At 39.0% G+C, this 24,448-nt stretch overlaps 2 protein-coding genes across 2 annotated transcripts in view; one reads left to right on the top strand and one right to left on the bottom strand.

Moving 5' to 3' along the window:
• LOC129245043 (nidogen) overlaps positions 1 to 20,741 on the top strand; it is a 31,907-nt gene extending 11,166 nt beyond the window's left edge. Inside the window, exons 2-12 of the mRNA XM_054883005.1 lie at positions 9,795 to 10,097; positions 10,168 to 10,344; positions 11,102 to 12,367; positions 12,486 to 12,759; positions 15,631 to 15,773; positions 15,846 to 16,243; positions 16,322 to 16,479; positions 19,016 to 19,270; positions 19,357 to 19,531; positions 19,602 to 19,886; positions 20,127 to 20,741. Of these exons, the coding sequence (XP_054738980.1) occupies positions 9,795 to 10,097; positions 10,168 to 10,344; positions 11,102 to 12,367; positions 12,486 to 12,759; positions 15,631 to 15,773; positions 15,846 to 16,243; positions 16,322 to 16,479; positions 19,016 to 19,270; positions 19,357 to 19,531; positions 19,602 to 19,886; positions 20,127 to 20,388 (3,696 nt within the window). The 3' untranslated portion in view covers positions 20,389 to 20,741. The remainder of the gene's footprint in view (positions 1 to 9,794; positions 10,098 to 10,167; positions 10,345 to 11,101; positions 12,368 to 12,485; positions 12,760 to 15,630; positions 15,774 to 15,845; positions 16,244 to 16,321; positions 16,480 to 19,015; positions 19,271 to 19,356; positions 19,532 to 19,601; positions 19,887 to 20,126) is intronic.
• On the bottom strand, positions 16,590 to 17,070 carry LOC129245044 (uncharacterized). The gene has a single exon (XM_054883006.1). The coding sequence runs from the start codon at positions 16,993 to 16,995 to the stop codon at positions 16,630 to 16,632; it is 366 nt and encodes a 121-aa protein (XP_054738981.1). The 5' UTR covers positions 16,996 to 17,070; the 3' UTR covers positions 16,590 to 16,629.
• Positions 20,742 to 24,448: the final 3,707 nt, after the last annotated feature.

Genomic DNA, 24,448 nt, shown 5'->3' with positions numbered 1-24,448 from the left:
ATTTATGTATGTATGTAAATATGTAGGCAGCAGGTCGCAGCAGTGTAAATAAACTTGATTGGCTCTCGCGCTGACTTCTCGATGCTCTGCTTACAGACTTGTATTTACAATATTTTTGACTCTGTATACAGATTTTCGATCAATCACAGCGTGAGTGTGTGCCTAGTGGAAGGTGTTCGAAGAGTATTGTGGACTTTGCTTGCAAAGTGCAACAACAGCTGCTTTGTCTCATCTAGGTCTATGCTCTATTTTATGTGCTCGTGTGTTAGTTTGTTTGTAACCAAAGCTGATCGGCCGAAATTGTGTTATCATGTCAAATGTTTACAGATGTGCTCGATTTGTTTTCATTTTCTATGCTCTCGCTTGTGACTACTTGTGACTTGTACATACATTGGTGCAATTTGAAAACGAAATCTTTTTGTACTCATACACATACATATACACATAAACTTATGGGAATACTTTGAATTTACGCGATCGTCTGTAGTTTATAGACTGCATTTTAATATCAGGCGTTTTGTAAGTCAAAAAGTATTGTTATCAGGAAGAGTTTATTGCGTTTATTCTTGAGTGTAATCCCCCTTTTTTTAAACAACTTATCAAATTATAGAAATATTTTTTCTAAAAGCAGTCGGCAGACAATGTTAACCTTATGCGTGCTTTTGTGACATGAAAAGTTTCTCTCGATTTGGAATTGGTAGATCCTCCGTTTTTAGGACAATATAAAGACGCATATCCCAAGTCCGCGGAATGGCAAGTGCAAACAGTCCTGGAAGCATGCATTCGCCACGAAACTTCAACTCCAACGTAAAATCGGTGTTGCTATATGGCTGTGAACCCTGATTGTTTACATTCGTGCTCATCCAAAGACTGCAATCTTTCGTCAACGCGTGCTTACGCAAAATTTTGAGAATCTGGTGGCCTCGTGTTATTTCAAACCAGTATTTGCTTATTTCGACCAACGAACTCCTAATCGAGCTCATCATCAAACGCAGACGATTTGGCTGGATAGGCCACACTTTGCGCAAAGTTGCTGGCTAAGTTTTCCAGGCTGCTCGGTGGTAGAATCCGCAAGATGCAAGGAACCATGAAAGATCAAAGGCTTCCTGGCGACGCATAGTGAATACGGATCTATCAAACTCAAGCTCTATTTGGAATTCTTAAAAAAAAACTTCAAATCGCTGTGCATGAAACACCAAATGCTAGAAAAAGTTTTTTCTAATAGCGGTCACCCCTCGGCAGGCAATGGCAAATCTCCGATTATATTTCTGCCATGTTGAGGGGCGACCGCAATTTGAAACTACCTTTTATCTATCATTTGGTGCTTCATGGCCACAATGGTTTTCGAATCTGTGGCCGTACCCAAAGGTGATCAGTAGTGATCAAACTCTTCCATAGCCTTCCAAGGCGTAATCGCTATTAGAAAAACTATGTAAGAATAATTGAATTTAATTTATATTATTTACAATTTCTCTACAAATATCACGAATCTTTGCGCTAGTTCAGCTATGTTCAGAACCGACTTCCCAACCACTGCAAAAGCCTTATAAGGGGTCGTTAAGTTTCAAGGCCCGATGCCGATTTTGAATAAAATACAATTTTTTTATGAAATTATTGTTATTTCTCTTTATTATGATAATATTGGTATGGCTTAATTATGTATGGAACAAAATATCGATGGTCCAAATTTTCGATGATGCTGAGGCATAATTGCGGTTCTATGCCGTTAATGTGCCGAATTATCTCATCCTTTAGCTCTTGAATTGTTGCTGGCTTACCGACCTACACCTTTTCTTTCAAATAACCTCAAAGAAAGAGGTCCAACGGTGTCAAATCACATGTTATTGGCGGCCAACTGACATCGCCGCGACGTGAGATTATTCGGTCATCAAATTTTTCGCGCAAAAGAGCCATTGTTTCGTTAGCTGTGTGACAAGTGGCACCGTCCTGTTGAAGCCACATATCGTCCACATCCATATCTTCCAATTCGGGCCATAAAAAGTCCGTTATCATCTCACGGTAGCGAACACTATTCACAGTAACTGCCTGACCGGCCTCATTTCGGAAAAAAAATACGGCCCAATGATGCCGCCGACCCATAAACCGCACCAAACAGTCACTCTTTGTGAGTGTATTCTGCTTATTGACGAATCCACTGAAGTGAAAATGTGCCTCATCAATGAAGATGAGGAGGACAGTTGTACCAACATTCCAGCAAAACAAATTTAGATATATGCGCGCTTTTTAAATGAACAATTCCCGATATTTTTTTGACAGAATGTATAAGTACTTAAAAAAAATTCGAGCCTTTTTGTGTATGGAAAAAAATTGTAAAAAATCAGTGGTACTTTATAGTCACTTGAAACTTGCATTTCGTTGTACTAAAATTTAATGGACTATTAAAATGCATACCCAGAAAAAGTTAAAAGCTTTGATGACATTTTGAATTCTTTTTTTTAAATTGTGTACACTGTTTGGAGTTTTGCGTTAAATGATTTTCATTGTAGCATGAACTATATTTTTTCAATTATTATTCATATATGTACTCTTTAAAATTTTATAGCTAAGTAAAATCAAAGAGTTGAAGCTCGTAATTGACAAATGTTTGTTTGACTGACTGTTGAGAAAACGAAAAGAGTTAAATGGCACTTTAAAGTGAGGAACATTTTATTGTCTCGAGGTTCGTAAATCGTACTCTATTGGTAAGATGAGAAAACTACGCTTAGCGTATATTTTATATCCATTCACAACGTGCTCGACAGGAGCATCGATAAGGAATTATTAGATTTTTGAAAAAAAAACCCACTGTAGCTGGGTGGGTCCAACCGTCTGCAAGAGCTAAATACAGGTCAATTTAAGTGTCAAACTAAAATATTTCTAACTATTTATTAGTTATTGCCAAAAAATCCATTGCGGCATCGGCCTGTGAAGTTTATACTTGGAAATATTTTACTACTCTTAATAAATTAACTAGAATAGCTCACTCTTATACTAAAATTGCATTCTTTCCATATGCATATCCGAACACGTACATGTACTCGTATGTACGCAAGTGTGTGCGCATGCAAGCGTGAATCTAGTAGTGCTTTGAGCGCATAATAAATTTACGAGGCGGCAAATTGTCGATCATTAAAGCGCCTATTAGCTCAATAACTTATCGGCACATTGCAGCATTAATTATGTTGTAGCAGCAAGAACAGCAACAAAAATTACAGCACTGAAAATGCCATATTTCGCACTTACATTGTTGTTATTGGGATGGGGTATGTGTTAATGCAGTGAGTGCCTATAAGTAGTACATGGAAGTACTTAAGTACTAGGCCTAGCAATACTTAGGCGCTGCATCAAACAGAACACCCATAGACACATACATCCACAAATATGCATGCATTTAAGCACATGACACGAACAATTTAGATGACACACACACACCCACATATATGTAGTTAAGAGAGCATTTGTGGGATCCTCGAGCAGAGAAGTGTCGGATGAAAAATAAGATGTGAAAAGGAAAACAAATGAGCCGCATACGCGTAAGAAAAGCAAACCACTTCATTGATGACAATCTACATACATAGTTGCGTATTTGTATGCGTATTTGCATTGGCTGGCGTGTGTGTTCGAGTTGGTGCGCATATGGAGAAGACATAAATGTGTACATGCATACATACACACATGCTTCAAAGTGGCCCATCTAATGGGCTTGTTAATTGACTTGCATCGCATCGCCACCCTGCAGCTGGTGTGACTAATCGTTGGAGCAGCAGCAATACGCGTATCACACAACACTTCTGTGCGTGCATTAATGTGTGTGCGTCCAAATGAATGAGATGTTGTCTTCAGCCATAACAGCGGCGCAACAACACGAACACACAATGATTCAGTTGAAGATTATGGTTATCATTAGTGCTGCATTCCATGGTCTTGCTGTGTCTGTGATCGGCGATTATTAAGCGACCGCCAACTAATGATGCTCATCTTTCAACAAATCATGCATCGATCGCACGCATTCCATCAAGCGTTGAACCAACTCGGCTACGGTTCACTTCACAAATAAACACAAGATGCTGCAGCAGCGATGGAATACTCGCAGTACTTGGTGCATGCTGAGAATGCTGTGCGCACCGCTTACACTACTCAGATGGTTTGCAATGCAAAAGTACTTAGGAGAACCAACCAGCAGTGCCAACAACAATGATTCGCTTAAGGTCTAAATTTAGTTGCGTTGGCTGTTTGTGTTGATTTTACTTGCTTTTGCATTTGCCAAGTGCTGTGGTGTTCCAGCGTTTGCTTGTGTGCATGAAGTTGTAATTAAAAGTTAGTGTTATTTCTCTTGTTGTTGTTATTGTTCTGCATGCCATTTATTTGGCGTGTTGTTGATTTTTTCTATTAAATGCTTTTGGTTTTCTTGTGTGTTTCTTACCTACACGCACCCACACAAGCACACGCAAATAGAGGAGTACAATCAGCACACAGCAGGGACCAATGTGTGGCAACAGTAGCTGCCACACATATGCATGTGGCATATGCCACACATGTTTTCCGTTGCTGCAGCCATTTGTGGTTACTTTTGTGTTTTTGTTGCATTGCGCGGTCGCTTGTGGGAATTTGTTTGCCACATCTTAAAGATATGCGTGCACTCACACACTCATACATACATACATATGTGCATATAAAAACATTTCTATTATTTTCTCGTAATGCACATTTTACACTACACCTTTTCATTTTCAATGTGTATCAGGAGCAACAACAAGAGCAGCAGCAGCAGTATTCCTAAGTAGAACATAAACAAATGTAATTATGGGGGTGTATTTAGATTTTGCGTTGCACAGGAGTAGTTTTTGGGGCACAGGTGTTTCAAAATGCATTATTTTTATAACGGAATTGAATGCTTACCGTTGCAAATGTTATACTCTCGCGTATACTTAATTTGTGTACAAATACTCTCATCATTATCATATCATGCAAAGCATTAAAGTTCAGTGTGAGCCTTAGCTGCCTTCACGATTTTTCTCCATGCATATCGGCCCATAGCCTTACTACGGTAGTTGGCCGCTCCTATGCTTCTTAGATTCCTCTCAACGTCGTCTAACCATCATGCCCCTGATTGAATCAGTATTTTATATATTTTAATTCTCGTTCTTCTACTCAAGAGCTTGCTTTTTAACACTTTAACGTTAGCAAAATATGCTTTGTTTGCAGTCTGCACGCGGTATTGTAAAGCCTTTGTTATATGGTCGATTCCATTGAGAAGCAGTCGTAGATATTTAACTTGATCCACGCTATCTTTTTCTCAATGTGTTAAGTCTTGCCAGGTATTTTGTTTTGTTTTCACTGATTTTTAATCTGAAGAATTTTCCGATATTTGGAGTGCTTGGAATTGTTCTTTTAGAACATTCATATTTCTTGCGAGAATGACCAGGTCATCAGCAAAGTCACATATTTCATCATATTTAATTATTAACATACTCTAGCATCAGATTATAATAAAATTCATATAATTCATACTATAACAAACACCAACGCGTTACAAATTTTCAAACTCTGTATAACATTTTTCAAACTTTCATCAAAACTTTCAACTTTTTAATCAGAATTCTTACAATTTTTCTGAGTATGTATCAAGGCGCATTTATTAAAGGCGGTGGCACTAGACCAACAACAATGTTTTGTATGTTTGATTGTCACGGCAAAGTATTGGAAGAGTAGAAAACAAAATATTAATTCGCCTAGTTTTATTCTGTGCTGACAGCCACATGGATACAGCGAAAGAAAAAAAAAACAAATCAGCTGATTTACCAACACCACCTTTAATAGATCCGCCTTGGTATGTATGTACTTTTATAACCCATTGAATTGTAGTCCAACAAAGTGCAAGTTTTAAGTGACTACAAAATATTACTGAGTTTTGACAATTTTTTTGCTGAGGTGTCACGCCGTTACTTCCATCGAAAGTACACGTTCAAATTTTCTTATATACAAGTCAAAATAAATCATCCATAATTGAATAATTGTTTTTACTAAATAAAAAAAAAATATGTCGGTGATTGCAGTCTTTATTTGGACCTTTATAATTTGTTCTGTTAATTAGAAGATCTGATAGACGCCAAGTGGCCGCCATTAGAGTAGATAAACAATGTGCCAGTTTTATCGCATTTTCCATGACTTTCTGCAAGATTTCCGATGGGAAATGTTTGCATTCCTGTCGAATATTCTCTTTAGAGGTGTGCCCAATGCAGGCTGACTTTGCTTGCTTGGCTTCGATAACTGTCAAAAATGAATTGAAATATTATATACGAAATAGAACCTTTCAAATATATGAAATAGCAGCCTTGTTTGAAGCGCTTAAAGGACGACGAAGTTTCAAATACCTCAATGTTCTATTTGCAGCGCTTTTGACATTACGAATTGAACCCTTCATTCATTTGATTTGATTTGGCTTAGCTTCATTTGTGAGTTTTTGGCAGATTAAAGATATTTTTTATTTACGTTTGTTTTTCAAAAATGTTTGAGGAAATTTCAAACATTCGTCGTTAGTGTGATTGGTGTCTTATTTTGTACATTTTTACTATTAAAAGAAAAGTTCGTAATATGTTTTTACAACTTCTAATTAACATCATGATTCCAAAATTTATTATGCATTATTGAATATGGCTAACATCTCTGTTTCCTTTTTCCTCTTACAAATCATCTGAGTGTTATGACAGCATTCAAAGCGCCCACTTGGCCATATAAGATTTAAAAACCAAGCAAAGCTAGTCTGCATTGGGTCAGTACCTTAAGGGGTTTCGGTGGGCTACAGCTCGAAAATTTGTGTGTATTTTCAGGAATTTTTTTTACAATAAAAAAAAAGATAAACGATATTTAAAATTTTTAGGCTTTTTATTTAACTTATTTTACATACAAACATGAAAATAACTTTTTTTTTAATTTTAATAATTTAAAAAATGGCGCGTATTCTATTTATCTGAAATAGAAAAACCAGAAAAATTATGAATTAGTATAACTGTACCTATGTCCCGTACTAGAATAGAAAAAATTTTTCAAAATGGCGTGGTCTTGAACGATGGTATTTACTTGGTGTTTGGCCAAATAATCCAGTACAATTTGGGCTCGATGCGATGGCGCGTTACCATCACGCAAAAACCAAGAATTGTTTGCCCACATTTCCGGCCGTTTGCGACGTACAACATCTCGCTTCAACACGCTTCAAAATGGATAAATAATATTCTTTATTGACTGTCTGGCCCGGTGGAAGGTACTCATGCTGCACTAAACCATGGAAATCGAAGAAAACAGTCAACATCACCCTCCCGGTACTTTTTGCTCAATTTCTTGTGTATTTTTACACTGCAGTTGTCTAGTTCACAAATGTCAGATATGATTGGGTGATTAATTTTGCGCCAGCTTGTTTAAGAATATACCTAGCACCATAGCGACCATTTACTACCTACCTTGCATTTTCGCCTTTATCAAAGAAAAACTGTAAATGTACCGAAATTTCTCTTTGATGACTTCCATTGTTAACACCCTGTAATTCATAACAGAATGGAACAAACAAAAAACAGCAAACAATTTTCTTTAGTGTTAAATGTCATCTTGACAACGAGCATAAACTTTAAATTGGTTGATCGATACTTTGCGAGATATCGATCACTACAGCCATCTGCCGAGAAAATAATGGATTTCTTTTTCCTCACACTAATATTGTTTGAACTATTCATTTATGACACGTGTCCTATTTTTACTTAAAAATAAAATATATATTTTTTTCAAAATTTCAAATTTATTTATAATTCCTTTATTAAATTGGCCATTGTCCTCGGCTTCACTTGAGTATAAAGTGAATTACTTAATACATTTCCCATAGAACTTGTAAAACAAATAGCAAAATTAAGTTTTTGAAAGTGAAAGGCAATTAATTTCTGTTTATAGTTCACATTTTTTTTCACTTAATGAACGTACTTTATAGTATAAAGCAATACCAATACTTATTGAATTGAAAAATATGTGGCAGCACCGTTCTCAGTCATAATTGGCTTGATACCTATATTATTTAATTAATTTGTACTATTAATTACCACTTGCGCCTTAAGAGTTAGGTGGCAACGCCATACACAAACAATTTTAATTAAAGCTTTATTCACTTTTGCAAAACAATTTGGTTTATACCCATATCCTAACCGCTAATTGAATTTTTGTTATTAATTTTCTTTGAATATTAGTTGGCACTAAACCTTTACATTGATAAAATTTTACAATATTGCAATGAATATGTACTCAATTTCAAATTGCAAAAAAAAAAACAGGTGACAACACCATCTAAACATATCTTTTATTAAAGCTTAAATACTTTCATCAGTGAGAATGTTTAGTTTTTGCAATAAAATTCAGGTGGCAACGCTATAAAAAAAATTGTAATACTTTTTTCAGTAGTTTTGATACTTGCTGTAATACTTTCATCTATTTTTTGATAAGTTATTTTTTCAACACAAAAAATGGCAACACCAAGCTAAATAAGTGATACACAAATCATTCACATTAGCACCCATATACTTTTCCTAACAATGTAAAAAAACTTTTGAGATCAGTGCTTTCGCTTTTGAGTGATGCTCTGCTCAAGAAATTTTGTCCGTTTTTATAGGAATATTGGGGTGGTCCTTAAAAATAATCACAAATATCACAAATAATTTTTAGTCCCGATTGGAGACAGTTAAGGCGTGACGCACAGGGGTCAAAGATCAGATTCCTCTGTGGGAATCAATTAAGTATCTCAATTAGAAAACAGTTTAGGTTAAGTTAAGTTTAGTGGTTGCACTTGAGAGGACCCAGATTTGCTCCTCGTGATACCATTATAGTGGAAAAAGGAGGGGAATAACAGAACAGTACGGATAGGGGAGATTAAGATTTTTAGGTGGTCAGAAACAAACAAAGAAGACCAAACTAAACGATGACTAATGTGGTTTGGTTAGCCGTTTCGTGTCACTAATGAAATTCATCATGCTACTGCTATTTTATCAGGCGTAGCAAATAAGTGAGAGCCAAAAAGTCTGAATATTAGTACCACGAGCGCAGGACAGCTACGGAGAAGGTACTGAGGTATTCACGAGCTGTGGCTTTGCTAACATTAGAAGGTCCCTTGACTGCCTTCAATCGATTCTGGATGCGATGAGTTGATGCGGAGCTCACCTTTCCAGGAGTAGACTAAAAGGCGTCAGGACGATCGCAATCCTCTCATTTTGCGGGAAAGCCGGGTTCACTGTTTAGCTAGCTCATTTGCACTGCAATGCCCTTGTGACCAGGTAGCCAAATGAGCCGAATTTCAAAGGAGTAGGTTTCCACTTGCGGTCGCCCCTCGGCAGTCAATGGTAAATCTCCGAGTATATTTCTGCCATGAAAAAGCCCCTCATAAGAAACCATATGCCGGTCGGAGTCGGATTGAAACTGTAGGTCTCTTCATTTGTGGAACAACATCAAGACGCATGCCATAAATAGGAAGAGAAGCTCGGCCAAACATCTAACAGAAGTGTACACGACAATTATTTATTTATAATTTTTTTTTATAGAAAATTCACTGTACTTTGCCCACTATTATGCAGGTCATTTTTATAGTTTCTTTTAACCTTGGTTTTAAAGCTGGTCTAGTTAGATATGCAAAACGTATGTTTTTATATTTTAAATTTCTTTATCAGGAAATACTATTTGAATTTACCAAAAATATTATTCCCAAATCTTGTATTTTTTTGGCTTTGTTACAGAATTCTCAACAATTTAAAACATTTATATTTCAGATCAACACTAACGGCATATTGACATTCAACATCGAATTTCCCGAATATATCAACCAACCATTCCCGCTGGAGTATCCATCCATTGCACCCTTCTACGCCAATGTTGACACTACGCTCGCTTATAATATAACATCAATATCAGTCTTTGAATCGGCGGAAGCGCCACAACTACAAAGAGCGAGCGACTTGGTGAAATATGTATTTCCAGAAAAATCAGAATTCGTGGCAGATAAACTGATTGTGGCCACTTGGAAAAATGTGGGGCACTTTAGTGCTAAGAATGATAAACTCAATACCTTTCAGGTGGGTAAAATCAACAATTTTTATTATAATAAAATTTTCGAAATGATTTTATGATGATTTATGTTTTTAGGCGGTATTGATCGCCAATGAGGAGGATACTTTTGTGCAATTCATTTATGAGCATAACGGCATTAATTGGCTGCAAGGTGAGACGGGTGCTTTGGGCTTGCCAGACATACGCGCGCAGGCTGGCTTTATCGCTGAAGATGGACGTTACTATTACATCGACGGTTCCGGCACTGACAGTGTGAGTACTGCGTTGGTTTGCCCACCAAACTCCTTATACCTGTGTTCAAAATAATAGGAGCGCGACGAGTTACCAAAATTTGACGATTTTGTTTGTAGTTGGTTTTATATGTTTTTATAAAAATATAGTGCATTCTATTACGAAAACCATAAAGTTCAACGTTTTATACTTTGTATAAAATCACAAAAAGTGAACAAATTAAAAATTTAAAACATCATCACTTCCAACTTTTTATACAGAATTTTCAGGAAAATTCGGGACATGCAATTTTATAGCCTATCCAGTTCCAGTATAACAAAGTTTAAGTTTTAAGTGGCTTGCATTGATTTTTTACAATTTTTATTTCGCTGAGGTGTTGAGCATCTCTTTCCATATAAAAAATGGCGCACATTTGTTAATGCAGAAAATAAGACTGCCAGTTAAAAAAAATTGTCAAAATGCAACACGCTTCTTGAGCCACTTAAAACTTACTCTTCGTTGAACCAAAATTGAATGAGCTATAAAATTGCATACTTGAAATTTTTTTTTTAAATTTTAATTAAAACATTGAAATTTGTATAGGAATTTTTTGCAATTTGTAAAGGAAATTTAAATTTGCACAAATATTATAACCAAATTTATATGATTTCGTAGGAGAATCAACTATATTTTGATAAAAAAATTATAAAAATGAAAAAAAAAATTAATAAATTGTCAAACTATAAGTATAAACCATACATATTCATGTCATATTCAATGTGCTTTTGTATATCTGCAGGCTCGCTTTGGCTTTACCGAAAACTCGAATATTGGCGTACCTGGTGTTTGGTTGTTCCACGTTGGCGCTTTGGATGAAACAACAAATGTGCAAACGCCCACTGATCAGGAGGGTCTCAATGTAGCTCCACAAATGCCCACCTGCGCAGAAAGTGGCCACAAAACATGTAGTTTCAATTCTGACTGCTACGATAAATTAGATGGCTTTTGTTGCGTCTGTCGTGATGGCTACTATGGCAATGGTAACGCTTGTCTGAAAACCGATTATCCCATACGCGTCACTGGCTCTTTGGCTGGGGAAATAAATGGACAATTGATAGATGAACGCGCCAAGTTGCAGTCTTATGTGGTAACTGCCGATGCACGCAGTTACACTGCCATCAATCCGGTTAGCGCGGAGTTGGGCGCCCAATTGCGTCTAGCCGTACCCGTTTTTAGCGCCATTGGTTGGCTTTTCGCCAAGTCATTGAATGGTGTAGCAAATGGCTATCATTTGACCGGTGGTCATTGTGTGCACATGTCGAAGGTACGTTTCGATACTGGCGAGATTTTGATTGTTAATCAGACATTCGAGGGACTCAATTATTGGGATCAGCTGTCCGTTAAGCTCGAACTTTTCGGTGATGTGCCGCGCGTGAGTGGCAATGCTAAATTGCATATGGCTGATTATGTGGACGAGTACAAGTTTGTGTCGGCAAATGAGTTGTATTCCGCGCATGCGCATATTATTGAAATTCCCGAAGAGAATCGTGTCATCAACTTGCAACTTGAGCAGTCCATTTTCTTTCACAGCTGTCGACTCGATCACGAAGAGTCGCCGACAGGCAAAAGTGTTTTGCAAAAAGCTTTGAAGATTGTTTTGGATTATTTCGAGCGCGATCAGGCTTTGCGTACCAGTGTGTTGACTAAGATTGGTGTTGATGCCGAATCGAATGCTTGCACCGACGGTAGTGCTAGTTGTGGCGAGAACACAGTGTGTGTGCCGTATGAGGATACCTACCGCTGCGACTGCCGACATGGCTATGGACCTCAGTTGCAGGAGGATGGCTTGGAGGTGTGTTTGGATATTGATGAGTGTTTGCTGCAAACACATGTTTGTGATGAAAATGCTTTGTGCACCAACAACGAGGGCGGTTTCACTTGTGTATGTTTTGATGGGTTCGAGGGAAATGGTTATCGCTGTTTGAGAAATGACTCCGTGCTTGAGGAGCAACAGGAATACACACCAGATTACATCATTAGTGGTAATTACCAGGATGAGTGCCAGGTGAGTTGGAGCAACGAAGCAATGCGAGTTAGTAGAGTAATAAGTGATCAAATTTAACTAATGTGTCTTGTTACTTCTGTTTCTCTCCCTCTTTCTTATTCATCTTATCTCCCTATAGCGCTGTTCTCATGACGCTGACTGCGTTGAGAGTCGTTGCCAATGTCGCAGTGGTTTTGAGGGAAATGGCTATGAATGCAATCAAATATGCGGTCACGATCAAGTTTTGGAAAATGGCCGCTGTGTACGGATTATGCCAGATGAACATCAAATTGAGCCGCAGTGCAACTTTTTAGGCGATTGTATGTGCCCAGATGGTTACGAGTTGAGCGAGGATACCCAAATGTGCCGCTACTCGTCGCAATATAACACTGACTTTAAGTCAGATGAATTACGTGAGTAATTGAATTGTTCACACGAGCTTCAGGTGCCGAATGTAGTAGGCAGTGCTTAGTTTAGCTGCCACATCTAGTGAATTTTAGTAACCGAGAAGCGTTGAGATTAATTTTTTTTAATTACATCAGTTTTCGTAAGCAAAATCATTTACTATTCAAGCTGTCATAAAATCTCCTCCAAAGTAGCAATTGAATGTAGACTTATTTCGGAGCTGGCTAAGCGGTGCACCAAGAATGTGATTTGGGTTCCTGTTGGACGCAAAGACATATCTGGAAACTGCATCGCGGTCGAGCTGGCTAAAACGGAACTTATATTAAATCAGTTAAATCCGTACAGTCTGCCGACATGCCTTTATTTCCAAGAAAGTTATGGGTCGGTGGAGCAGGTCAATAATAGGGGGACAGCGAAGCTGCTTGTGAAATGACTGGGATGGTATGGTCTAGAATGAATGAAAACAGAAATAACTTGTTTTCTTATCACTCAAGACTGAACTTCTATTAGTGCAATGGTTGGCATGAAAACGGGCGCCTGCCTATGGGAAACACTTGTGAAGATTTCCCCTTAATGGCTTCTGTTTTATGACACTGTCAGAATGCGGCATCGCTTGTCTAAAACTCTTACCACTTAAAACTTCTAGCAGACTGGGAATCTGCAATCATCCAAAATATTTTACGGATTACCAGAGAGAAGGAAACAAGGAGAGTTCACCACATCGGGAATTAGGGATGATACTTAAGCTCAAAGAAGTGACATCACATCTCCACGGAGAGTGGCAAACACCGTAACCTAATCTTCCTTCTTCTAGCCCAATTAATTCCAGAAAATAACCAACTACATTACTTTGCTCTTTACTATCTGTTTTTAAGCCACTGCCTGCTGCTAAAGCTCTTCGGATATCAGTAAGATTTTAAGCTTCTCTCCGGGAATTTCTAGTCCAGTCCAGTTGAACTTCCATTTTTAAATTATATGGCTCAAATGGCAATTTAGAAGAAATCATCTCATTTTTCGCTTTCAATCAGTGAGCTCGACGAGTTTTTCTGACTAATTTGTCTTTGGTAATATTGAAAATTAATTTAAGGTCGTGGTTTAAAATACACAACTATTAATTAGATCAACCTAAATCGATCGTAGATCGTATTCAAATTAGCTGCTAAACACAATTACGTATTATGCTTCACAATTATATATCTTCAAGCCCGCAGTAAGGCGCTCTACGAACTACATTATCTTTCCTCCGACTAACTGCTGAGATTTATAAAGAAATCTTGGTAATTTGCATAGCAGTAATAAATCCGGACCCTACCTGCAATTGCCTATCCTTTAAATATTATTTCTTTGCCTTAAGTGGAAGCGAATTATTGTCTAAATGCTTGGCCAAAAAATCCAAAAATGTCTGCCCATCCACGATTCCATTCTAAATGGAATTTTATATACGAGAGCATTAAAGTTCATTGTAACTACTGCACCCCATCCGGTAGTGTAATCATCAGTACGATAGGTTGGTGCCTTTTCCAGAGGCCAGCCTGAAAGCACCCCATATACATATTTATACTCGATTACTAACAGCAGTTTCCAAGCCGAAATTTCAGTCAATATGGAGGATGTATTCAAGATCAAGAATGAATGTCCAGGAAGATATTTTATCTGTATATCTAGTGACAATCAGGCGGAACCTTGAGCTTTAAGGGCTCCGTTCCTTTCAATTCTAAACTTGTGCTGAACTATCACAGATTTTTGCGGGAGATGCCCAATTAAGGCAGATTTCACCATATTTACCTCTCGAGTTATAGAGGTCTAAAGGCAGACTGTAAGACAGATGAGTCTACAAGGCAAGGTGCGAGGGTACGAAGTTGATTTTTCCACTTGCAAAATGCTGCTTAGGGAAATGTTTTAGTAAGGAAGCTGGTGAAAAATGAGTACAAGGCAGATATGGCTGTTATCGGAGTGCTTATTGGGCATTGCTTAATAGGCAAGCATAAAGAAGCGACAAGTATGATGGGACAGCTGGCTCTCAAACGGATGTTCAGGAGTCACCTAGAGAATACTTGTTCAGAGCAGTATGGACCGTATGCAGAAGAATCGTCCTGGCCACTTCCAAGTGAATGACAATCAGGGACTGTCCCCACTTGCGTGTACTTCTACACATGGAATCATCTTCAAGGACGATGACAACATTCCATGACGCGTCTCTTGGAATGTTTGAGAAAAATATTCTACGGAAGATTTTTGGACCTATGCACATTAGCGATGGGGAGTATCGAAGCACGAGAAAGAAACTACCCGCGTCTTGTTAAACTCGGTCAGAATCGCTGAAGCGGTGATCGCGTCAATCAGAAGAAATCTGTTGGCGGATATTTATTCCAAGGGACTGATGGGATTCATCGGAGACGCTCGATGGTTGAAGAGATGTTAGTCAAACTGTAGGATCACAACGCGCCCAATTTCACCCGAGGCGTGGCGTTTGTTTCAGCAATTGCCATTTAAGCCCCACATAACTTTCCTCTACTGGTTTTTGGATGTGACTACAAAATTATCAAATTATCCAAGTAGAGTTATAATCGAAGACTACTCTTCTGCATTGTAAAATCATTTTTAAGATAAATCTAACACTCAGCACTTTATCGAGGTACTTAAGTTGTTTAGATGACATGGAAGCTTGCGGAGATTTTCTCAAAAAATTATTGTGAAAAATTTAGTACCTTTGTTAAAAAACGTTTCAAAGCGGCCCGCAATTAATTTACACCTGTATCGATTCTTTCTTCATGCATAGCTCACTTTTTCTAGAGTAGTTCTGCACCTCAGAATTATTATTAGCTTCTTTCAGTTAATAAGTGTCTAAAAAATTTCTCATTTCAAATTTTCGATTTCAGTACCCTGTGATGTGGATGCCAACTGCCACATTAACGCCACCTGCGAGTGGTACGAAAATGAAATGCGTCATGCTTGCACCTGCAATCACGGCTTCCAAGGCGATGGCTACAACTGCGAAATCATTGACAATTCCTGCGCCTATGTAAGTTTTGTCAAATCACAACAAAAGCGAGACTATACAAAAACAATAAATAAATTAATCTTCCGCAACTAGAATGCTGATGTTTGTGATCCTCATGCCTATTGCGAATACAATGAGTCCCGTTGCATCTGCGAGGATGGCTATGAAGGCGATGGATACCGCTGCCAACTGGCACCCGATTGCCGTGACAATTCAACCTGTGGTCAGAATGCTTTCTGTGATGCTGGCGTCTGTCAGTGTCTAGCCGGGTACGAGCGAGATGTATCGGATATTTGCGTGCCAGCTGGTCGTTGTGGCCCAGTCTTCTGTGGTGCAAATGCGATCTGCAAGTGGGATTCGATACAGGGTGTACAATATTGCGACTGCATTGAGGGTTATGAGGGTGATGCGTTGGAAGGTTGCCGCAGCATACCACCACCGTGCAATGTGCGAAATAATTGTGGTGTACACGCGACCTGTGAGCCTACCGAGTGAGTGCATTTAACAGCGACGGAAAGTTTTGGTTGTTTTCTAAAATAGTTTTAAAAAATGTTCAAATTTTTCTCCAGCGATCCTGCCAGGTATGAGTGCCAGTGCAATGCCGGTTTCCACGGTGATGGCTATGTTTGTGTGGAGGATAAGAACTGTCTGAATACGCCACAAATGTGTGACATGAACGCCAAATGTTTGTCCACCAATAATGGTTTGGTCTGTGTCTGCAACCAGGGTAAGTGAGAAGAACGAAAATGGAAACTATTCGACGCAAGTTAGAAAATGCGTGCGCTGCGTTTCCATGCGCGTCAGCATACCCCCTTCAAATCAAATACATTTTCTCTATTGTTGTTTTTGTAGGTGAGGTCATTCAAACGTTATTTAGTTAATTTTTATTTTTTCCTTTTTGCTCATATGAAACTGTACGCGGTCCTTCGCTTTTACAATGCGTGCAAAAGCAGTAACCGAAAATGGCCAAGCCCAGCAATATATTGAAGTAACCGTTATTGCGATCCCAAGTGAGCGGATGCAATAGAAATTCACGTAGGCCACCCATTGTTGTCATTTCCGGCTTTTTCGGAGGGAGCCCACCTTTTATTTGTGGCCCGTCTACTTTCAGCGTCGATGGTGTTGAGAAGTTTCGTCTAAGCTTCGCCGGTTGCGGGGTTGGTAATTTCTTCGGTGAGAGACCGTGTATTGTAGTTAGTTTTGGCAAATAATGAATTTTACACATCAAATTTTGAGAAAACATTTTTTCAAATATGGAAAAACTGCTTATATCGAAAATGTTGAACCGACACTGAAAGATATTTTGAGTGAAAGCTAAAGCTCAGTGAAAATAGAATTTTTTTTATGCAAAGCAAATAGAAGAGGTTTCAAGTATTCTGAGAAAGATTAGAGCGAATTGCATTGCGTTGAAATCTTTGTGACTCATTTTTGTTGGTACTAGTGTTTTCGTCTATTTTAAGTTCTTATGACAAATTCGGCGCAAAGGCTAGACATTCCACGATCGTCTTGGAAGTGCCAGCTTAGACCAATTTTTATCGTCGAGAAGAAGCAATTAGCAAATGAGTACATTAACAAAGTACCTAAATGTGGCCTAAAGCCCAAGAAGTGGGTACAAGTCGCTTACACGTTTTCCTGGTTCCTACGTCAGCTTAATAGTGGGCATAATGCAGAATACCGTCTGAGTATGCATGGTATGAAGGTGGGTTTCCTATCTAACGATTTCTGTCTCAGTCTTAGCTTCAAGACACCACACTGATGCTTCTGAAAGTAATTTTTCGAATGCTTAGCAGTCCTAGACACAGTAAGTGTATCCTCCATACATTGCGTTGACAGCCACCCAATCTAACATGCGTTAAATTGACGCACAATGAATATCGAATTATAGTACGCCGGGTCCAATGGTTTGCTGAATCTCGTGAACAAAAAGGCTTCACTATTGAGATGATGATGAGGCGACATCAGCTGGCACACCATGGCTGTGCTGTGGTGTGTGCACTTTGTCAGTTTCATAGCTTCGTTCATTACTTCCCTCCAGTCCCCAGTGCCCATTTTGGATTAAGTACAGGGTGGGTCATATAGCGTTTGCTTTTTGAACCACCTATTTTTTTGAGAATGGTAACACAAATGACATGTCAAATGTGTTCATAATTTACTTAAAGGTTTGACATTTACGAAATGGGACGCTATACGCTTGAACAAAATTGGGAAATATTGAAAACCTATTTCCGAAGTGGTGAGTCTTTTTCATCTTCCGCGGTTACAGTAAATGGCGAGCGTTACCGTGACATGCTGAATGAGTTTTTTGTTTCCAAAAATTCAAGAGGATGACATGGACGACATTTGGTTTCAACAGGACGGTGCAACTTGTCACACTGCCAAAGTTACACTCGAACTTTTGGCTACCGTTTTTGAATTCCGATATCAATTGGCCGCCTCGGAGCTGTGATTTAAGCCCGTTGGACTATTTTTTGTGGGGAGCCGTTAAGGACAAATGCTATGCAAACCATCCAGAGACGATTGATGCTTTAAAACACGAAATCGAAGTTGCCATTCATGGAATTGGAGCCCAAACAATCGAAAATGTGCTTAAAAATTTGGTTGATCGAATGGCCTACTGTAAAGCCAGGCGTGGCAGTCATTTGAACGATATTATTTTTCATTCATAAATGACAATGTTCAATCTTCAAAATAAAACAAAAAGTTTGAAAAAATATTGATTAGTTTTTTTTTCTAGCCGATTCAAAGAGCAAATTTTACATGACCTACCCTATACTTGCCCGACAAACGCTTTATATGTATATTCTCAACAAGGTTTCGTCATTTTGTTTCCAAGTGCTGCCGGCTGGTGATTCGAGGGAATTTATTGAGGTTCTGTACTTCGGTTACGATTACGGTTATAGAAGGAAATTAGCTGTGGGAACAGAATAAGGCAATCAGGCTGTGGAAACAGCCCCATATTTATACTTTTGTGCGCTCGCCATGTAAAATGTTTTGATTAGCTTTTTTAGGGCTTACAACTTGACGAGCTTCCAACGAAACGAATTTAACTGCGATCGAATTTTTTCTTTCAAATGACTACGAGTATATTTCTTAAATCCGTTTAAAAATTGAAGAAATTTACGCTGTAATATTTTTGGGCATTTCTGTGTAAGAAACTAGTCCACGTAACTTTTTTTATTATATCCAGTTGAAAATTTTGTTTAGAAAAACTTTCGACAATTATTCTAAATTCAATTTTAGTCATGTGTTCCCCTTCATTTCAGGCTTCTATGGCAATGGCTCTATTTGTTTGGAACGCCAACAACACGAATCGGGTTTTCTGCTCGTGAGCCAAGGTGTAGTTATTGTGCGCGTACCGCTGAGTGGTAAAAATGTGAAACCAATTTCGGTTGCTTCAATGGCTATTGGACTTGATAAGGATTGTGTCGAGGGACGCATTTACTGGGGTGATATTTCATCAAAGAAAATCATCAGTGCCAAGTATGATGGAACAGATGCCAAGACATTCTTAGAAGAGGGTAAGTAAAATGTAAAAGAGGGTTTAAAAAACTTCTTGCAAACTAAGGCTGCAAAATTTAAATCTGCACCTTCGTTTCTTCAACAGATATTGAATCACCAGAAGGTATTGCCATCGATTGTATTTCACGACGCATCTATTGGACTGATTCAGTGAAAGACACCATTGAGGTGGCCAGTTTGGAAGATCCCACATTGCGCGCAGTGTTGGTAAATAAGAATTTGGTAAATCCTCGTGGCATTGCCGTCGATCCGTACAGAGAGTAAGTGCAGTAGCATAGATTTTAAAAGTTAAATAAGAAATGGATTGAAAAAAATCTTTGCTAATTTTAGAAAACTCTATTGGTCCGATTGGAATCGCGAATCGCCAAAAATTGAAATGGCCGATCTTGATGGCACCGGACGTGAATTGTTGCTGGGCAGTGATGCTGTCAATCTACCCAATTCACTGGTCATACTCGAAAGTAGCGGTGAGCTTTGCTATGCTGACGCGGGCACGAAGAAGGTGGAGTGCATCGATTCCTACTCCAAGCAATTGCGCACGATTTCCAATGACCTAACCTACCCATTCGGCTTGACGTTCACACACAATCAATTCTACTGGACTGATTGGACAACGTAAGCGGCTAAAATTTTTATTTTAATCTATAATCTATAATTCATTATCGCAAATCTTGAAACTACAATCTCTCAACTACAATCTATAAGCTGCGATCTATAATCTATAAATTATAACCTATAATTTGTAAGCTATAGTTCATAACCCATAATCGAAGATCTATAATATATAACCTATATCCTATAACCGGTTGCCTGTAATCAATAACCCCCCATACTTATTTTTCATTTATATTTTAGAAAAAAGTTGGAAAGCGTCGACACTTTCGGTAACCGCCAAAAGGGCATTCAGACGCCTTTCTTCGGCAGCCACAAAATGTACGGCATGACTGCCATCGAGGATAGCTGCCCTCAACTTACCAGCGCCTGCCAGATCAGCAATGGTGGCTGTGTTGATGCCCGAATTTGCTTGGTGAACAGCAAAGCGCCTTCGGGCAAGAGCTGCAAGTGCACCACTAAGTCGAAGACCTGCAATGTGCCGCAATATGGTGTGCCATTTTAGAGCAGCGACGATTTCTTTCTTATATATTTAACAAATCCAAACACTAAAAAACTTAATTTATTCGAATTTTTGCCCTTAATGCAAACATTTTTATTACACACAACAACAACTTAAATTATATGGCACAAACTTCATAACTAAAAGATGTTTTTTTTTAATAAAGCGATTATTTGTATTCACATAAATTATATACACACACATGGAAGATGAAACAAAAAATTATTTATAAATGTAAGCTAAAACACCAATGATTTATTTTTTTTTTGTAATTTTTTATAAATACGTGTGAGTGCGTAATAGTCCATAGAAATGTGTTCGAAAATATATTTATATATTTTTTGGTAAATCTAAGAAATAGAGCGAAATACATATCTACAATTTTTGGAAAACTATGAGTTTATTTTTAATATTTATGAAAGACAGTGTAAAATTTCACGCCTCGACCAATGTTCATATCCAAGAAGGCATTCACTGAGAGAGTAACAAACTAACCGAATAGCTTTAGGTAGTTTAATCGACCATTGCTAGACAGTGATTGCTTGGAGAGTGATCTGCGACAAATTGTGCAGATGAAAATAAGATACTCAAAGATTCTGCTATAGAGCAATTGAGCAGAGAGAAGAAAACCATACCAGCCACACGGAAACTAACCGGCTTGTGCGAACAACGCAGTTCCAGCACGGACCGCAGGAATCAGCAAACTGTAGTGGAGTTATGATTTAGAAGGCTTCGTTTATTTAGGAAGTAGCAGCAACACCGAGCCTTGAAATCTAAAAGAGAATATCTCCAGCCTTGAAATCGAACAGAGAATATCTCTTGGCATCGAGTGCTGCTTTGGACAATGGAGGCAATTGTGTAGTAAAGTCGGCTCTCGTCGAATATAGCTAACACTTTTTAAGCCCCTCATTATGCCCGTCCGAACGTATGGCATAGAAACTTGGACGATGACAATAACCGATGAGGCGTCCCTTGGAGTGTTTGAGAGAAAGATGTTGCGGCAGATTTCTGAGCTTTTGCATGCCGGCAATGGAGCAATGAGTTTTGTGAGCACTAAACACTATCTTATGTGGGCTTATAGGATTGGTGATGCGAATATAAAGCCTATCCCTCCCAACTGTTAACCTCAAGTTCATATGGTACTACGTGCCCAAAACGAACGAGGCTCTAGCGACCAAGCATATGCAGTATAACCTTACGAATTGCGATAAGGAAATGCTCGCACCAGCTTGAGGGCAAAGCTGGTAGCCCCGGAATCTTGCTGGGATGCGGAAGGCCAATCCCGAAACCATCTTAAAGTTCATAGATTAACGAAACAAAGAGGCCTTTTATGCCTTCCAGAAGCCACGCGAACTATAGGCCGATTTCCAAACTTTCCACGGTTTCAAAGCTCTTTAAGTATATTGTAGAAAAAATTATATCTCGCCGTAAAACGTAAAAGCCAAAACCCCTGAAATCAAAGAAAATGGTAAGCAAAACTTTTACATTCGACCGAACTTGGCGCGCTTTTTCGGTCTTGGTTCGTGCGGCAGCTTCTATTGAGATGATTGAGCTTTGGTTTCCACGTTATAACCATAAACCTACGATTCGTCACCAGTTATGCTCCCCTGGAGCAAATTTGGGTCGTCGCGGATAGAGTTCAGATGCCAACATCTCATTAGCAATGTTCATGCGATGCTGCTTTTGGTTGAAATTGAGCAGTTTTGGTACGAATTTTGGGGCGAACCGTCTCATGCCGAAGTCATTGAAAAAAATCGAATGGCTTGAGCCAATCGATATGTTTAGGTCCTCAGCAACTTCTCTAATGGTGATTTGAGGATTGACCAAAACCATTTTCTTCACTTCACGTTGCCTTGGTCCAAAGTAGCTTCTCCGTATGACACATTCAACATTCGGAATGCATCCGCGCACTTAATTTCGTTTTCAACACAAAATTTGATACAGGTTCTTTGATCCATCTTTTTGAATAGGTAAAAATCGAAAACGAGTCGAAACACGTGCAAACAAAGTAGCTGTCAACAATTAACTGAACATTTAAAATGGCCGAACTCGACGGCATGAGCGCATTCATTTTCACATTCCTCGAAAAAATTATCGCATCACTTTCTTGAGTAAATCTACACTCAATGCACTTGAATAGAACAGGATTTTATTGAGCACGTGCGTGATATTGTTTTTGTAGTTCGAAGTATGACTAGAAGTGACATTTCTGATGTCAGATGAGTGAATCTTACACGAACGAGTGTTCCACATTTTACATAAAGAATTTCATATGGAAAAGCTGTGGTCCCTTGGTCCTGATTTTATCGGGACCGTTTCCCTCAGTCACGGCTGAGATTTTGGCTAGCTGTACTCAGTCGTTGGGCTGCCACTTGCGACCTCAGAGTCAACTCTGAAAAAACGGAGCTGGTGCTATTTACCAGAAAATATAAACCTCCACCCATTCGACTTCCCAAATTAAACAATCACGTTCTCCCGCTCTCATCGGAAGTTAGGTATCTTGGAGTGATACTTGACTCCAAACTCCATTGGAAGCTACATATTGAAAATCGGGTAAAGAAGGCCAGTATACTCCTGCAAATCTATGTTCGGTAAAAAATGGGGACTCAAGCTTCAGGTCGTGCTGTAGATGTATAACGCTGTGGTTTTCCAATTTTAACGTTTGAATGCCTGATTTGGTGGGAAGCTCTTCGGAAGGGCTATAATATCACTAAACTGGGGAGGGAGTAAAGGACTGCATGCAGTGGCATCACCGGAGTATGTAAAACTTGTCCCAATGCTGCCCTTTATATCATTTTGTACATTTTGAAGTTGGCCTCTGGAGTCTATTTCTCAAGGTGTATGGTAGCATTTTTAGTCAGTTAACACCTCATTTCTATGAACTACGTACAGATCTCTCTATCCGAAAACTGGAGTTTGAGGGTCGTGCTAGGGAAATCTTTCCCAATAGGCAGGATTGAATCAAGGGGAAAATCTGCTGCGAAGCTTGCACCTCTGTTTTCACTGACTTTTCTGACTTTGGTTTCTCTAAATCAGCCAGTTTATCTATCTCCTTTAAACTGCCGAATACTGCTAGTGTTTTTCAAGCAGAAGTCTTTGCGATCCTGCAGGCATGCAAAGTGCTTCGGAAACGCGGGAGCGAGGGAGATATTAACATTTTCTTCGATAGTTAAGCAGCGATCAAGGCTCTGACGACACCATGGTGCAGAACCAAATAAGTAAACTCCTGTAAGGAGGAGATCAAATCTCTTAAGTGTGCACGTAACATTTCTCTGATCTGGGTTCCAGGACATATTGCTGATGAGCTTGCCAGGAAGGGGACTGAACTGACCTCAGAGACCTCCTACCGGATCATCGGCATCACCCTTAACAGTTGTTAAAGGGGAACTGCACAATTTATTTCTCAGAAAAGCGCAGAAAATATGGAGCTCCATTTCTTCACGTGGTATTTCGAGAACCCTTTGGCCCCAATACGATGTACGAAGAGCTCAGAAAGTCCTTTGGACTCCTCGCCATTATATTTTCAAACTTGTAGCTGTGTTTACCGGTTTCTGGACGATCGGCACACACGCGAAAAAGCTAGGGTTACCATTTAACCCCCATTGCAGAAGCTGTGGGGACCTTTCAGAGAAGGATACTGTTGAGCGCTTTCTCTGTAAATATCCGGGTTTGGCAGCTAGATGACTAAGGTCACTGTGCGGGTGCTCCTTTCTTCGACAGCCTGGGGCAGTGCGCCAACCTAAGTCCAATAAATCTCCTCCATTATATCAACAGCTCTGGCTGGCTGTAGATATATGCTTGTTGGAGGTCTCATAATGGTATCAAAACCGCGCTTCAGTGCTACTTGAGGAGTGCCAGACTGGTGCTTCACCCATTTCTCCTACCTACTTACCTAGTACTTTGTAGAGAGAGATGGTATTAAAATATTGCAGGATCATTGGAATAAGAATACTAACTAGAACAAAAAAAAAAACCCGTAGCCTTCAAAAATTACGTTCTCTTCTTTTTGTTCTCTTACTTTTCAATCAACCAGCATCATCATCATAGCATCACAGTTCGGAGC

Source organism: Anastrepha obliqua, chromosome 4 (assembly GCF_027943255.1).
Source record: "Anastrepha obliqua isolate idAnaObli1 chromosome 4, idAnaObli1_1.0, whole genome shotgun sequence".
In the NCBI taxonomy this organism is placed as follows: domain Eukaryota; kingdom Metazoa; phylum Arthropoda; class Insecta; order Diptera; family Tephritidae; genus Anastrepha; species Anastrepha obliqua.
The sequence above is the reverse complement of the archived record's forward strand: the minus strand, read 5'-3'. Positions and strand labels throughout refer to the sequence as shown.

What these genes read in the sequence shown, in the direction of transcription:
- LOC129245044 (XM_054883006.1), bottom strand. Translation starts at nt 16,995, where the DNA reads ATGTTTTCTCAAAATTTGATGTGTAAAATTCATTATTTGCCAAAACTA.